This window comes from Pseudochaenichthys georgianus, chromosome 21 (genome assembly GCF_902827115.2).
Source record: "Pseudochaenichthys georgianus chromosome 21, fPseGeo1.2, whole genome shotgun sequence".
NCBI lineage: Eukaryota > Metazoa > Chordata > Actinopteri > Perciformes > Channichthyidae > Pseudochaenichthys > Pseudochaenichthys georgianus.
The window spans coordinates 20,376,343-20,393,820 of record NC_047523.1 but is presented as its reverse complement, the minus strand read 5'-3'; the positions used below and the strand labels follow the sequence as shown (position 1 = coordinate 20,393,820).

The 17,478-nt window shown below is 45.8% G+C and overlaps 2 protein-coding genes across 2 annotated transcripts; both read right to left on the bottom strand.

The window, feature by feature from the left end:
• Positions 1–2,512: 2,512 nt before the first annotated feature.
• Positions 2,513–9,817, bottom strand: heg1 (heart development protein with EGF-like domains 1). Its single transcript, XM_034110663.2, has 13 exons — positions 8,908–9,817; positions 7,852–8,375; positions 6,842–6,955; positions 6,501–6,623; positions 5,960–6,063; positions 5,801–5,856; positions 5,428–5,588; positions 4,173–4,307; positions 3,860–3,902; positions 3,728–3,765; positions 3,535–3,622; positions 3,074–3,251; positions 2,513–2,904 (listed from the first exon to the last, which is right to left on the bottom strand). Exons 1-13 carry the CDS (start codon positions 9,687–9,689, stop codon positions 2,761–2,763), a joined length of 2,490 nt encoding a protein of 829 aa, XP_033966554.1. The 5' UTR covers positions 9,690–9,817; the 3' UTR covers positions 2,513–2,760.
• A 5-nt stretch (positions 9,818–9,822) lies between these two features.
• LOC139435938 (loricrin-like) lies at positions 9,823–16,987 on the bottom strand (the record flags this gene model as incomplete). The annotated part of the gene is made up of 2 exons (XM_071207016.1): positions 16,010–16,987; positions 9,823–11,621 (listed from the first exon to the last, which is right to left on the bottom strand). Coding segments are annotated over exons 1-2 (2,073 nt in total), but the record flags the coding sequence as incomplete, so codon positions are not given.
• Positions 16,988–17,478: the final 491 nt, after the last annotated feature.

Below are 17,478 nucleotides of genomic sequence, written 5' to 3'. Positions count from 1 at the left end.
TTGAGTCAAATGTTTCCAGGGTATGTTGCGACTATCCAAGACTAATGCTCTTCCTTCATTTGAGATGTGCTTAGAGAGCTGGGTGAGATCCTTTATTTAAAGAAGGTTCAAGAATGCAGGAAGCAGAAGAGAGTTTATAAAACATGGGTTTTATATGAAAGTCGTGAAGGAAGATTTAGGCATGGGATGCATGACAATAGTGCTGTAATAGTGGTATATAGCTTGATATGTGTTTACTTATTTATTTTCATACTTTTTCTTCTTGCTCTCTGAGTTTGCACTCGTTTCAACATGGGTCCTAGATAAATCACTCATCTTTTTTAATAGGAAATGTGCAGAATAATGTTAATGGTAGTTTTTTTTGTACTGATATAACTTATTATTTGTATTATTGCTTCTTATGTTACAGTGTAGACTCTAACCAATAACCTACATGAAATGTCTTCTTAACCCTTGTTATTCGGGTCTGTGGGACCCGTTTTCATTATCTAGCTAAAGAAAAATCATGTGATAAATAAAACATTTCAAGCCCACACTCAATGGCCTTGGCTCATTTTCTGTGAAGAACATATATCAGAACACATTTACAATGACCACCCACTGTACCCCCCCCCCCCCCCCTACACATTTACATCACATACAGGGTGTTTGGGGTCCACTGGGGCTAACAAAAGTGTGGAAATTGTAGGTCCTGTGCACCTGTCTGGGCCTTCTGTGTGTGTGTGTGTGTGTGTGTGTGTGTGTGTGTGTGTGTGTGTGTGTGTGTGTGTGTGTGTGTGTGTGAGACTTTTGTGTTTCTGCCCCTGCTATTCCTGCACAAGGTTGCAACATTGTTGATCGATTCAAGCACGGACACCTGTCTGCTCTCACATTCCTGCATTATGTTTTGCGGGAACCAATCTTTATTTTTGTCACACTCTATCCAAGATGCACATTTGGGGCAAGACCATAGACTGTATAAATAAAGCTTCGCCAGTTTGACCCCAGAATGCACATTGTTAAAGTATCCAAATGCAGTGGTGAGCCCATAGACTGTGGGTGAGCCATACGTTGCTAGCTCGTGGCCATACATCACGCTACAGGAAACCAACTGCAATGGACCATGAGTACATTTTCCACAAATAAAGAAATATTCATTAACACTTAAAGAACAAATGTAATGTTTGAACAATTTAAATCTATATGAATTAAATGGAAAACTGTTAAAGAAAAACCCAAACGGTGTTAATAAAAAAAAATGTAAGTATTTGAAATACCTGGAAAAAATATTCCTTTGAATGGAGTCAGAAAGTGTTGTGCAATTTTTTTATTTAAATAAGAAACGTCTGACTAAAACGCCAGAATCAACAGATCATATATAAACACAAAGAAGGTAAACAGTCACATAAAAATATACATGTCAGAAACGGCAAACTAATTATGATACTATTTACAATCTTTACAGTGAAACACTCATTAACAGTTATACTCCTTCTGGTATAGTTAATTACTTGTCACACACACACACACACACACACACACACACACACACACACACACACACACACACACACACACACACACACACACACACACACACACACACACACACACACACACACACACACACACACACACACACACACACACACACACACACACACACACACACACACACACACACACACACACACCCCCTCTCCGGTCTGTCAGTGTGTATATGGGATGTCCATTGTGCTACATGTCAGGGACTTGGACATAGAGGGGATAAATAAACATTGGCATCAGAATTCAGTCATTCCTCAGTTTATATTAGCATTAAACCAACCTTTGTGCATACTTCAGTGGTTGTATATGGTCTTGTTCAATCAATACTTAATGGAATCATTAAAGAAATACTTTTGAATCACAGCAGTAGCACGCACATTTTCATATTTCAGCACTCAAAGGACTATTTCCATGTTTTTGCATGTTCTAGTCTATTTGCTACACACATCACATAAAGAGTATATCACTGTTGTTTTCTATACTATTTGAACGTGTTTTCCCACATTCCTGTCTAGTGAGTAAACACCACATCTGCATTAATAATCATTGTGCATTAATGCAGAGCAGATTTTTTCACGATAATCTGCAGTGCATTGCCAGGCAGCAACGCGGCAGATATGATTGTTTACCGTCATGGATCACCTACCTCACGCACGTTTCAAGCGTCTACAAATTGTTTTCCACAGTGAAGTAAATGAGAATCAGTGGCTGTCTGGGAGGCACATCAAAACACATTAAACAGTCTTTAACAAAACTGCAGAAATGCAATGTGTGAGTTGAAGTAAATGAGCTAAAACATGCAAAAACACTGAAATGGTCACACAATAACACTATGGGACACATTTCACTTCCACACACACACACCCACACACACCCACACACACACACACACACACACACACACACACACACACACACACACACACACACACACACACACACACACACACACACACACACACACACACACACACACACACACACACACACACACACACACACACACACACACACACACACACACACACACACACACACACACACACACCTGTATGCCACCCTGAATGCTGATGGTCAAATGGGTGCTAGGTAGCATTCTGACCGTGAGAGAAACCCATTATAACGCATCATAATTATCAGTAGAAGAGATGGCCATTCTATGGGTGTGTGTGTGTGTGTGTGTGTGTGTGTGTGTGTGTGTGTGTGTGTGTGTGTGTGATCAAGGTGGGGCAGTTAGAAGTAGTCTCTTCTTCGTGAATCTTCACTGATGAAGGACGGGTTCCACTGGGCGGGGTAGATGCACGAATGGCGGGACCCCGGCAGGCCTGTAAAGGGGTACAGGCCGTTTCTCTCCAGGTCTGAGTTACGTAGCGCAGGCTGGGGAAAAGAGCACAGAAAGGAACAATAATGTTTGAGATGTTTGTTTTTGACTTGTATAGTGATTTATCAGTGGTATTCAAACACACAAATCAAAGCCTTAACTTGAACAACGAAGACGAATGAAGGTGTGTGAGATAGAAATGAGTAGTGTTGTATGTCCACTTACAGAGTAGTAAATGTCAGCCATCTGAAGCAGGTTCTTGGTGCTGCCGTTCTCTTGCATCTCGATGGTCTCCCTGCCCCACTCCGTGGATATGCGGTTATTTTTGGGGAAGTCCGCATACGGGGACATCTGCATGTCGCCACTCTTGAAGATGATCTTGTTTATGTCGTTCTTGTCTTTCCTTGGAGATCAAACGTGTTTATAAAAGTGAAACCTTTGCCACATTTCATCAAGATGATTCACTTCATCAAATCATTGAAAGTGTGTTTTGGTCATTTGGGTGAACTGATGCTTAAACGATCACTTGTTTTTTAATCTGCATCTTGAAAATACAGTAGAGAAAGGCAGATTAGTGTGTACAAAAACTAAATAATCTAATAGAAAAAGTCAGTTTAGGAATAAAAAAGACGAATTGAATGCAAACCAAAACACATTTCTGTGCTAAATGAATAACAGCAACTCACTTGCAACAGACGACAATGAGAGCGATGATGAGGATGAGGAGCATAGCGCCCCCTGCAGGCGACACCACGATTGCAATCAGCTTGTAAACTGAAATATGAAATCACTACATTTGAATGCTTATATGATTAAATCAAATGTGCCATTTGTTTACAAAGGCATCCTCTATTAAAGCTGAGTTTAAAAGCCACTTACAATTCCCACAGTTGAATCCTCCAAATCCGAACATGCACCTGTAAAGTAGACCCAGAGTCTGCAGTGAGAATTTGGATTTGAATCGTACAGAATAAGTTATCAGTGCTGAAAGGAACACATAAATCAACTTACGGAACACAGGTGTCATTTTCCAGCTTGTAGCCATCCCCACATTCTGAAACAGACATGTTTTGTTGAAAAGAAGCTCTTTTTTTTCTTCTTCTTATATCCCTCTTGCTTTTCTTTTAGCATTATCCTTTTTTTCCACCTCATTGTTATTTACTTTAACTCTTATTTCTTGCCTGTAACTTATTTGTGCCTTTTTAACGTTTTGTAAATCAATAACATATATGTTTCTACTTATTTCATCACAAGTCAAGTCAAAGTCAACTTTATTGTCAATGAATAAAGCATAAACAATAGTAAAAATGCGCACTCAGCTCACCTAAGCAGGACAGGTCGTCGGGGGTGTGCTTGTAGTATCCGTGGAGACACTGGCAGCTGGCCGTGCCGCTGCTGTCCGTGCAGGAGGAGCGCTCTGCGTCACACTCAGTCTTCTGGGCCACACACAGACTTTCCACTGGAACACAGAGTGGACACAGCTAATCATGACTTCTGCAACAACACAGGAATCTGCTCTCCGTCTCTCACACCAGGATGTCTTGTTTCCCTCAGAATATCTTAACCCACATTTCTGATTCACAACAACCAGACAACATTCACAATGTTGTTATATTATCATGGTATTACATGCTTGTATTCGCTGTTACTGTATGATTTCCTGTAGTAAAGCGTAGTGAAATATAGATTAGATTAGATTCCTTTATTGTCACTACACACAGCGAAATTCCAAGTAATCCCGATGGTGCAATCACACATAACAGACAGTATAATTTTCACAATACAAGCTAAAACTTTTAATATAATATATAAAGTGACTTTAAATTGGACCTATTGTTAGGGATTAATTTTGACTTTACTTAAGATATTTGACCTTTCGGCCTGTTGACATTTACGACGAAGCCTAAGTCTGTTATCCGTCTTAAGGAATGGGAAGTCTTAGCTATTGCTGAAATGATCAGTTTTATGACCGGTCAACTCTCGGTCACAAGAGCCATAGAGTCAAATAAGTGATTCAGTGCCTCCAGGTGGTCACGTACACCTTCCCCCAATATGTGGGTTGACTCTTAGTGAAGCTCGTTAAAAGGTCTGCCAAGATGAGAGGGTGATCAGAATTGACATGGCAACCCACCCGTGCAGTCAGAACCTTTGACCGTGTGACTTGTGATATGAATTCTCCGGCCGATGCTTGTATTAAACTACCAGTGTTTGACATCAGAACTCCTGCTCGTCCTGTGTCTCCTTCATGAGTCGGTGACTCCCACTGCATTGCTACACAGAAGTTTCCCTTACACCTATGATACATTGAACAGTACGCTTACAAGACAATACAACATTACCATACAAATACAAGAACAATACGGTCAAGGCAGTACAAAATGTAAACAAGTCAATAAGTAAGTTATTGCACACAGCTGTATGATGACGTTTCTGAGTGATGTAATGATGTAACTTCAGCAACTGTGTACAGCTTTATTATGCCCTCTAGTGGCTGTAAACAAACTCACAGCTACTTATGGTAGAGAAACCAGTTCAAAAGCACCAAAAAAACCAATAACGTCTATGTCTATGAAGTTTACCATGATAAGCGAGCTGGTGGTGCAGCACCATGCGGCAGTGCGCCAGAGAGGAGCTGCAGTTGCGTAGAGACCTCTGGATGCTGTTGTAAACCTCCGCGCTCGTCACATCGGCGGAAATGGAAAACATGTTGGCAGCTGAGATATGAACCCCGTCCTCCTCTCTGTGGGGGAAAAGGTCAGAGGTCAAAACAGAGGTGGCAAAAAACGTCCATGTTGCATCGTTCAGTGAAAACAATAAGAATGTTTTGACTTCCTTAGTTTTTCTTCCAATCCAGGCCTATAAATGTTAATGTTTTCATCTTTTTCATCTTGTGATTTTAGAAATTACAGAAAAAGTACAAGAATAACACGTTCAACTACGGCAAGGACTTACTTCTTAGTCAGCGTTGAGCGGCTGTAACCTCGTAGGACTGACAACGAAGCATTGAGCTGAGGAGGAAAACAGGAAGAGAGTGAGTAGCAGTACACATAGGCCTAATGGAGACGTTATCAGAAAGAGCAGGGACACGGCGTGATGTGGACGGCCTCTCACCAGCTGGATGATCTCTCTCTGGATCTCATGCATGGTGGCGCTCTTGAAGATAAGAGGGTCACGTGGCAGCCTGTTGACGCTGAATGTGCCCAGAAACGTCTTTGCTACGGAGGGAAAAATACTGTTGGCTCTAGGGGAAACAACTTGTGCATTATCTTTATATTCTCAAAATAGTTAGCAACTATATTGAATGTTTTTATTTATATATTCAACCGTGCAATATTGACTTATGAGAACAAAAACTGTTTGCAAGTATTCAACTTTGCAATACTCCGGCATTGACACTGTATTTACCTATTTAAACTTAGCATATAAAAACATTCTTATTTATACTTATTTATATTGAAGTGTACATATTTCCACTGTATCCATTGTATCTACAATCTTTTCCTATACATTGAGGTATAATGCACATATTTTTACACGGTTGGTTCTATTTTTTTGTATAAGCTATCTATATTTTTTTCTAGAATGTGAGCAACTATAATGTCCCATACTTTTTCGCAGGGCTGTGATTCTGTTATGTATTAGAGGGTTGTACCTCTGGTGCAGGTGCGCCCGTCTTCCAGGTCGAAGCCGAGCGGACACTCGCAGCTGAAGGACCCTCTGGTGTTCACACATCTGGAGCCGACGGGACAGGGGTCCCTCTCACACTCATCCACATCTGGAAACACAAGCACATGGACATATTACAAAACCATTTCTGAAAGGGTTCTCACTGAAACCTTGACACGTATCATAATCCTCTGACTGCATTGTACTGTATCGATAAAGAGCATTTTCATTATGCTTTTCTGGATATGTCATGCTTGCTTAAATTGAAACACAGCAGTTAAAGTGCATGCTGCTGATTGTGTTGTGAGTAATGAGAGAGCAGCTCACCCTGGTTGCAGGTCAGTCCGGTCCATGCCTGCTGACAGTGGCAGGTGAACTGATGCCCTAAATAGCTCACACACATCCCTCCGTTCATACAAGGGTTTGACACACAGGGGTTTCCTGCAGTTCAGAGAGAACACAAAAGCCATTATTAAAATAGTTCAAAACAGTGTAATCATTTGACACGTACAGTTGTTTCATACTGATATTCTTTAGGGCTCATCAATCTCTTTTTATATAGATACGTTTCTATTTCTGCGATAGGTTTCCTTCTTTGTATTGTTACTCAGTTTTCCAAACATATAATTAAGTAGAGACATCACTGCGGTACTATCAGCATCAAAGTCACTTTAAAGTCGAGGATTTAGAAATGCATCAACGAAAAGAAAGCACCTTCTCCAGACATTAGAGAACAGATCTGCAGTCATTTGAACAAACTAAACTGCCTTTGAATCTACCTCTAATCGCTCTGTCGTAAAGTTTTACACCAAACCCTATGCAGGACATCAACTAAAGTTTTAATTTGCCAACATCTAAAATAACGTCTTAACATTATCTTTAATGTTTAATGCTTTTTTGATGTCATTTCTTTTACATTCTACGTATGAGATGAGGCTTTTGAATGAATACTTTATGATGTTATGATGATAATGGTGTTGTTAATAGCCGTTTGACTGCCTCTTTATTACAGTTGCTTGCCTCACTCTGTGTGGCAAGTGGGAGAGAAAACTGTTTTTTATGTTGTTTTGAAAACATCAAATGCCAACAAATACAAAAACTATTTCAATATAAAAACATGTCAGTTTTGGAAATGATGTGTCGTTATGTTTCTTTGTAATTCTTCTTTAAAGCACATTTGAATGATATAAGTGTTAAATTATTTTATCTACTCTGCAAATATAATGTTTAAAAACAATGGATACACATGCAAACAAATATAATCTGGGACAAATCGTGTGTGGAAACGACATGTCAAGGTTGGTCATCTGGAAATTAAGTAAATACAAAACACTGACTTAGTGGTGTTGGTGCCTTGGTGGGTGAAGTGGTCCCCACCAGCTGTGTTGTTCCCCCCTCTGTCTGTTCCTTCCCGGGGGTCTGCAGAGCCTCTGTACTCTTGGTGGGGGTGCTGGTGGTGTAGGTGGTGGTTATGTGGCTTTGAGTCGTGGTGATTCCCGGCGTGCTGGTGCTGGTTTTCATCTGCAGGGTGGTGGCACTTGTGGGGTTATCCATCCCAGTTGAGGGCCCCTGGGTTTGGCTGGGGGATACCCGGTGAGTCGGGTGAGCTGCAGAGGTCAGCAGGGCCAGGGTGGAGGAGGTGGTTAAGGGGGTAGTGGAGGGAGTAGTGGAGGGGGTAGTGGAGGGGGTAGTGGAGCGGGTAGTGGAGCGGGTAGTGTACGGGACGGTGGCCTCGGGGGGCGAGTCTGTGGTAGAGCTGATGGCGGTGCTGCTGAACCCAGAGGATGAGGTTGGAGCTAGAGGAGTGGAGTTGGTCGAGGAGGAAGTGGCTTTAAAAGTGTCTTCCTCTATAATCTTTGGTCTGTTAAAGAGAAATTGAATACATCAAATCTTTAACAGAAATAAGTATGTACAAATTATTTTAATCTATAAATAATGAGGACGTTATTGCTAATTTTAAACAAAAGAAGGCAAAATATGTTTTTGCTTTAAATTATCATTAAGAGTTAAAATAGTTCACTGCAAGATGCAAGGTACTCACATTATATGCGTTTAGATTGGTTCCCAATAAGACTTGCTTTCACTTTGCAATTCTGTCTGCCATTCAACATGGTATAATCTCCTCGGAGATAAGTCTCAATTAACGTTGTGGATCAAAAAGAGCAGTGTGTTGTGTGCGGTGTCTTTAACTCTTTTCGAACAATAGTAGCTCATAAAGTTGCTATTAGTCCGTATTTGTATTTGTATATTGGTGATACTATCACACTGCAACTAGTCTAAGCAGCATTCAGAATTAATTAGAAAATAATATATGTATGAGTTCATTTATTGCTCTTTCATAGATTTTCTGAAAAACATATACTATTGTTTCTTAAATAATTATAAAAACGTACCTGTCTGTAACAGTACTAGCTGTGGTGGTGAGGAAGGCCTCAGTAACCAGCACTGGAGTGTCTGTTAGCGGACTGTCCACTTCCAATGTTCCACTGCTGACAGTAGAGGGCGCTATGGTCAGGCCCACGTCCCCGAGGTCCTCCCTGGTGTGGGCTGAAGCCCCCTCAGTGCCCTCCTGGTTCTGGGTGCTGGAGCTGTGCCCCCCGCTGGAGGACTCAGTGGAGGCTGTCACACTGAAGCCCCGCCCCTGCTCTGTCCAGGAGACGTTTACAGGACCTCCTGCAGGCGAGGTGACGGATGGTGAGGAGGACACGGACACTTCAGATCTCTCAGTACTGAGCTCCGTCACTCTGAGAGGCGGCGTCGAGTCGGAGGTCTCCTCTGATGTGGCGGTGTATCGAGGGTCGGTAGCATTAGGTTGTCCGGTTAAACTCTGGGTCCCTCCTGAACTCCCGGTCTCTGGAAATCCCGCCTTAAAGGAGCTGGTACTGTGTTGTAGGTCTGTTGTGTCCCCGCTGTCAGTCCTGGTGGACAGGGCGCTGCGGGTGTAGTCCTCAGTGTCTGTAGCCTGATGGGAGTTGGAGTCCTCTGTAAAGGCGGAGGAGGTGTGGTTGCTGGAAGAGGAGGTGACGGACAGCAGGGTCCTCTCCCCAGCGCGGCTGATGTCGGTGGAGGTGTAGGTGCTGTCGGTGTGGACGGCTGTGTGGGACGTCCAAGCATCTCCTTGTCTGAGGGTGGTGTCCGGGCTGTCCTGAGGGAGTCTGGCCTCATCTGTCATCATCTGGGAAGAAGCCTCCCAGGATACAGCGGGGGAGGCGCCTGTCACCCGGTCTGTCAGGGTGGAGTCCTTCCAGTCCCTGCTGCTGCTGCTGCCGCTGCCGCCGCTGCCGGTGCCGTCGCTGCCGGTGCCGCCGCTGCCGCCGCCGCCGCTGCTGGTGCCGCCGCTGCTGGTGCCGCCGCTGCTGGTGCCGCCGTTTGTGCCGCCGTTTGTGCCGCCGCTGCCTGTGCTGCTGCCGGTGCTGCTGGTGCCGCCGCTGCTGGTGCCGCCGTTTGTGCCGCCGTTTGTGCCGCCGCTGCCTGTGCTGCTGCCGGTGCTGCTGCCGGTGCTGCTGGTGCCGCCGCTGCTGGTGGCGCTGCTGGTGGCGCTGCTGGTGGCGCTGCTGGTGGCGCTGCTGGTGGCGCCGTTGGTGGCGCCGTTGGTGCTGCTGCTGCCGATGCTGCTGCTGGTGCCGCCGGTGCTGCTGCCGCCACCGCCGGTGCTTCTGCCGCCGGTGCCAGGCGGTGCTGCTGCCGCCAGTTCCGCCGGTGCTGCTGCCGGTGCCGCTGCCGCCGGTGCTTCTGCCGCCCCCGCTGGTGCTGCCACCGCCACTGCTGCCGGTGCCGCCGGTGCTGCCGCCGCCACCGGTGGTGCTGCCGGTGCTGCTGCCGCCACCGCCGGTGCTTCTGCCGCCCCCGCTGGTGCTGCCGCCGCCGCCACCGGTGGTGCTGCCGGTGCTGCTGCCACCACCGCCGGTGCTGCTGCCGCCGCCGCCGGTGCTTCTGCCGCCCCCGCTGCCACCACCGCCGGTGCTGCTGCCGCCGCCGCCGGTGCTTCTGCCGCCCCCGCTGGTGCTGCCACCGGTGGTGCTGCCGCCGCCGCCGGTGGTGCTGCCGCCGCCGCCGGTGGTGCTGCCGGTGCCGCCGCTGCTGCCGCCGGTGCTGCTGCCGCCACCGCCGGTGCTGCCGCCGCCACCGGTGGTGCTGCCGGTGCTGCTGCCGCCACCGCCGGTGGTGCTGCCGCCGCCCCCGCTGGTGCTGCCGCCGCCGCCGGTGGTGCTGCCGCCGCCCCCGCTGGTGCTGCCGCCGCTGCCGGTGGTGCTGCCGGTGCTGCTGCCGGTGCCGCCGGTGCTGCTGCTGCCACCGCCGGTGCTGCTGCCGCCCCCGCTGGTGCTGCCGCCGCCGCTGCTGCCGCCGCCACCGGTGGTGCTGCCGGTGCTGCTGCCGCCACCGCCGGTACTTCTGCCGCCCCCGCTGGTGCTGCCACCGGTGGTGCTGCCGCCGCCCCCGCTGGTGCTGCCACCGGTGGTGCTGCCGCCGCCATCGGTGGTGCTGCCGCCGCCCCCGCTGGTGCTGCCGCCGCCGCCGGTGGTGCTGCCGCCGCCCCCGCTGGTGCTGCCGCCGCCCCCGCTGGTGCTGCCGCCACCGCTTCTGCCGCCCCCGCTGGTGATGCCGCCGCCGGTGGTGCTGCCGGTGCTGCTGCCGCCACCGCCGGTGCTGCTGCCGCCACCGCTTCTGCCGGCCCCGCTGGTGATGCCGCCGCCGCCGGTGGTGCTGCCGCCGCCCCCAGTGCTTCTGCCGCCCCCGCTGGTGCTGCCGCCGCCGCCACCGGTGGTGCTGCCGCCGCCCCCGCCGGTGCTTCTGCCGCCCCCGCCGGTGCTGCCGCCGCCGCTGGTGCCGCCGCCGCTGGTGCCGCCGCCGCTGGTGCCGCCCCCGCTGGTGCTGCCGCCCCCGCTGGTGGTGCTGCCGCCGCTGGTGCTGCCGCCCCCGCTGGTGCTGCCGCCGCTGGTGCTGCCGCCGCTGGTGCTGCCGCCCCCGCTGGTGCTGCCGCCCCCGCTGGTGCTGCTGGCCTCAGTGGAGGCGACAACAAGGGTGGAGGAGAGTGGCCCAGTAGACAGACTCACGGCCTCTAATGACATGCTGCTTGTTTCAGTGAAGGTCTGTGTCTGCTCAGTGTCTGTGGAAAAAGAAAAAAAGTATTAACAATATATTTTATTTGTTGTAAATATGCTTTGTATCACTTGCTTATTTGGAGAAAAAAAAAATGAGAAAATCAAGTATTATCAATATTAACAATATTCAGGTCAGCTGATCAACTGCTCCTGAATGTGCCCAGAACCAGGTCTAACCACAGAGGGGACCGTTCTTTCTCTGTAGCGGCTCCTACACTGTGGAATAATCTGCCCATGTATATCAGACAGGCCGCCACACTGTCTGTTTTTAAATCGCTTCTGAAAACCCACCTCTTCTCCTTAGCGTATTGACATCTTGTAGTTGCTTTTATTGCTTATAAATTGTCTATTGTTTTTACTTGTACTTGTTTTATGGTGTGTTAGCTAAGCTGTGTGATTCTTTTGTTTATTTGACTGTATAGCACTTTGGTCTGGAGGTGTTAAAGTGCTTTATAAATAAAGCTGTAATGTATTGTATTGTATCTGGCTGTTTCTGCACTTTCAATCACGAACTGTACACATGGCAACTCACTTTCAGCTGTGGCCACCAGAGGGTGCTCACCAGACTGCAGAAAGGGGGAAGATGCTGTCAGAAGAGCTGTTGTTTGCTGCAGCAGCAATGATTTTGGGTGGAGAACAACTGGCAGCCAGGCTTGTCTGCTTTAACAAAGGTTTGAGGTCCTAAATATGGCGGTAACTGTCTCCTCTGGGAATCAACCGTTTCCTTCCTAAAGCTGAGTGAGCACAAGGCTCTGGCAGAAAGCTGTCACCATGAGCATGGGTGTGTTTCATACTCAGTGGCTGTGGAGTTTGTTTATAGCCCGGCTTTAAGATGTTGTTTAGTGACAAAATAAACCACCCAAACATCATCAGAAGTGTCAAAACGAATGTTGCAATAGAAAACAAATTTGATTGTTTTTAGATATATATTTTTAACTGATTCCTTTTGGCAGTTGAGATAAACAAGAAAAACACGTAGAAAGAAAGGATGATAATGAAAATACAAGATGAGTTATAACTCATTTATGAAAATAACTAGAGGGGACCTGCAGAGTTGGATAATAATTATCTGTGGGTTCATCTCCATATATTACATACTTCTCAAACAAGTACATTACTACTATGTACTACTTGCAGTTTGTAGTAAGGTCTTTGCAAATAACGCATGTGTAGTAGGTAGGTAGAGAGCAAATGAGTGGATAAATGGATTATACAGCACAAGTTGTTTGAGTGTGTAAACATATGTTTTGATAAAGCTTTTCTGTTGCTAAAAGTGGCTCTCATATAATTCAATACATTGTGACTTGTATACAGTTTTAGGATCCTTTGCTTACTGAGGAGTAGGGATGTCCCGATCACCTTTTTTTGCTCCCGATCCGATTCCGATCATTTGATTTTGACAATCTGCCGATACCGATTTTTCCCGATCCGATCTTTATGCAATGCATTAAGAGAAAAAAAATGTAACAGATAACGGCTGGTCATCCAACGCGATGAATTCAGCTATCTTGGCTGTTATTGTGTTGGCTGTTCTGGGGCAGTTTCTCTTTCCTTTTAAAAGTCTCTGAAAGTGTTGGTTGTTTCAGTGCCGTTACCTGAGTGGCCGCTGTGTACTCGCCGTGTTGTTGTTGGTGTTTGTTTCTCAGGTGGCGCGTTAGATTGGTCGTGTTGAACGTAGCTCTGTTCTTTCCACCACACGGAACCTCCGCCTTGCAAACATTGCATCTGGCTGTTACTGCCTTCGCTTTCAATTTTATAATGCTTCCAAACTCCTGACATTTTCTCTGTCCCGACTCCCGAGTCACCAGCTGAACGTAGCCTCTCGTTAGCTTACTGCTACTATTAGACACTGCGCCCACTCTGTTGCCAGATTTGAGAGGAATAAGCAACCAGGTCTGAAAACAAGCCCAAAAGAAGCAACACATACATGATGTTGTGTAATTTTAAACCAAAACTAAGTCCTCAGGATGACTTTAAGACGTGAACATGGTCATTTTTGTTTTGTAACATTAAAAAAAAAAATCCCGATCCCCGATTTTTTTCTCCCGATCCCCGATTTTTTGAAAATCACGTGATCGCCTCCGATCCCCGATCACGTGATCGGATCGGGACATCTCTACTGAGGAGACATGCAGGAAGTCTTCTTCGAGAACTCAAGGTATGGGTGAATAATTAATATACAAATGACCAGGTTGTAGGAAAAGTATTATTTCAAAGTTTCAAGTGTATGTGAGAGGAAAGAACACCTCTCACATAGGTCTGCTGGGTACAAAGTATGTGAGTGTGTGTGTGTGTGTGTGTGTGTGTGTGTGTGTGTGTGTGTGTGTGTGTGTGTGTGTGTTGTGTCTCTGCCCATCACTGAGGCTGTGCTGTCTGACAGCCTGTTATCTGGCCAGTCTCCAGCAGCCCAGGACTGGAGCAACAGCGCTCTGAGGACGAGTGTCGGTGCTGGACGGCATCCTGACAGCCAACACGTCGCAGCCAGCGTCCAAAACCAAAGGAGGGGAGAGTTCAACTGCAGAACAGCCCCTCCACTGGGAGTCTGGGAGCAGAACTGGACCACTTTTTTTTCCTTTCTCACTTCCTCTGCATGTGTCCCTCTCATTATTTCATTTTCTCTCACTGGATCCAGTCAGGGCAACACACCTCAGACTGGAACGTGGTTCTGGCAACAATCGAGGGACCCTCCCAGATTCTCTGCTGGTTATCACTCTGCTATTGACTGTTAACACTGCTGTCAGTGTCACTCTTCACAACTGTTATACCAGAAGCTCTGCAGCTAGCATATTCATTTAGGCAGTAGGGTAAGCATATTAATGAGGACGGTATGACCTAGCAGTGTTTTGAATGTATACTAGTTGTGTTTTTGGCTTATCACCAGACGTCTGTGACCCGAAGCCCTGGTACGTGACAGGAAAGGTGACACTGCGTGACATCAGGGAGAGGAAAGCGAATCATTTCCACTTTATCATTCAAACCAACTCTTTGCCTTTGATAAAAACATTTGACCCTCCCACTGCATTCTGTGTAGCTCCAAACGCTTTATGATGTGCTTCATAATATTCTTGATAAAGTCAGTGTTGTCTATACATCTCAGTTGCATCAGTGTATGCAGTATATTTTGGCTTTACTTTTGGTTTAAATGAAGAAGCCAGTGACACAATATACCATAGTAATCTCCCTTATATAAATACATGTAATTACAAATATCTAGCATCAGAGAAACATACTAGTGCAGAATGCCGTGGGGAGGTAATGGTATAATGTTGAGTGACTACTTGTGTGGCAAATTGTAGCATTAGAAGTATGACAGTATTCATGATAATATGTGGTGGCGTGGACTTGCTATATGAAGCAAGGCCCCCGACCAATTAGATCCTTGGGGCCCTTTGTTGCCATTCACAGCACCTGCACTGTCTCTCCCCCATTTTCTACATAAACGTGAAAATGGCCAAAAATAAGTCTTAAAAAAAGATTGAAATTGCATTTGTGTTTAAAAAACTATAAAAGCAACCGTAGATTTGAAGAGCAAAACTGTAATCAAGGTGCATTAAGCTATCCTAAATGCTGCACATGTACACATTGATTTTCAAATAGATAATGCAGGCAATACATTTAAACAATTACCAAAAAAGGACACTTTGGTTTTCCTTATTACTCATTGTGCTATCTTTATATAGTTTGTTTAATGTTATTGTTAAAAAGGAATTATTTATTTATATATTTTGAATATATATGTATATGTTCTCTGTGCGTTGTGGAGAGAGCTATAACAACATTTCATTTTGCATTGAACTGTTTGTTGGATTATGTCAATTGGCTTCAGGAACTTTTAGATCTATCCCTTTTTCTGAAAATGTGTCAAGAAAGTATTGAATCAATTTACTGAGAAAATAATAATCAAACATATTTAATGAAAATATTGAAAAAAATGACAGCTCTATTATACAGAAGTAAACGAACATTACACCTGTTTCATTAGACTGTGTCTAGGATGCAAATCTGTTGAATTCAATATGGGCATGCAGTCTGTGCAAGAGACACATTACAGTTTTTTTCTTTGCATTCACATTTCAGCTACTCCACAAAAACACGATTTAATTCGAACTTTTTACTTTGAAAGTTGTAAGATAATTTTCTATCCCACACAAGTTATTGATAGCCCATATCTAAGTGGTATAATGCTAGCATCATTAATGAGATGTCTTATTCCTATTGTAGCCCATACTCCTAATGCTCATTGTAATATTATGGAAATTAAAAGTCGTGACTTACACAGCTCTAACTTTGCCAGGGACAGAAATGATCATATGGAGCAATAAAGTGACTGAAATAAGTCTTATTCTAAACAGTTACACTTGTTGCACACAGGCCTCGGTGACAGGGGTCTTACCGAAGCTTCCAGCAGCAGCGGTGTGTGTCTCCGCGGAGTGTGTGAGCAGGATGTTCCTCTGTGATGAGGATAAACTCTCGCTGGAGGAAGAAGTTGAAGTTGCATTGTTTTCAATGATGCTGAGTTCATCTGTGGCGGGTGAAGAGTAAAATCCCGCCGTTACCGGGTCCGTGACGTTATTACTGGGGGTCCCTGCCCCGAGGGGCCCCGGTAGACCCAGCAGCAGGACCGACAGAGACACGCCGAGGACGTGATTCAAAAACCACGTTTCCATGATTTTCAAGACCCCAAAACGGTCGCCGAAAGTTTCCGTAAAGTCGAGTAGAGGCCGGGGAGTCTCCCGGGGAAACCATGGGAGGAGCGCAGCAGCGTTTAGTGAAGGTTCATTAGAATTAAATAAATCCTGGAGCAGGTCCGGAGGTTATCCGCTGCTCGGACGGCGGGGAACGGGAGATAAGAGCGGAGCAGCAGCCTGTTATCAAGCGGAGGAGCCGGACTCCTCCTCCTGAAGCACAACACACGCGGGCACCAAAACACATGCACGCGCAAACCACTGCGGTGTTTTACTCTGGCTGCATCTGCTGCCTTCTTCAGGTGTTGTCGGTGTGTTTGTTTTCAGAGCATATTTCAAGTTTCAAGACGATTGAGGCTTTCGCTACAACAATTACTGCTGGGAACTAATAAATCTGTTGGCTGGACTCTGGAGCCATGCTGTTCTAAAAGCCTGACTGTTTATAGGTGTTCTGGCTTGGATCAGTGAAAAGTCAAGAACAATTGCATATACGCTGGGGTAAAATCCATATAATAAAGTTGTACACTGTGCATGGTGTCCAACTCATTAGCCCTCTCATCCAGAGCTCTCCTTCATGACTGTAAGAAGTATTTACCACCACCAATGTAGTCATCTGCAGACCAGGTAATGACGAGGAAAGGTACTATTCTCTTTACAGAGAGCCATGTGTCTCTCGGCAGGTTGCACACCTGATACCAAAATGCAGAGAGGAAGTGGTTTTCACAGCTTTGTTGTCAAGCTGCCAACAGTGCAACAGTTCAAAATAAATCCACCCAAATAACACCTTATGTATTATGACATACTGTATATTCATCATGTTTTGCAAAATACATTTAACTTCTTCTGGTATAACCTGTATATACTGTCTATGTGTATAACACAGCAGATCAGACACTCTTCCTCTTCCTTGAATATCTCTAAATGTAAACATAATTTCTTTCATAGGATGGCTGACATTTATTTTGCGTGTTCCTCAAGTGGTTCACTTCGGTGTTAAATATATTCAGGGGTACATTAAAAAAACACACAAAAAAGCCCGTGTTGGTTTTGATATTCCGAATCTTAAAGCATGAATCTTGTAATACAGGACCTTTCTTGTCCACTGCTTTGGTTTTCATCAGATTTATTTGCAAGGACCCAAAGTCCACATTTGAAAGGTGATGTCAACTAGTAAAGG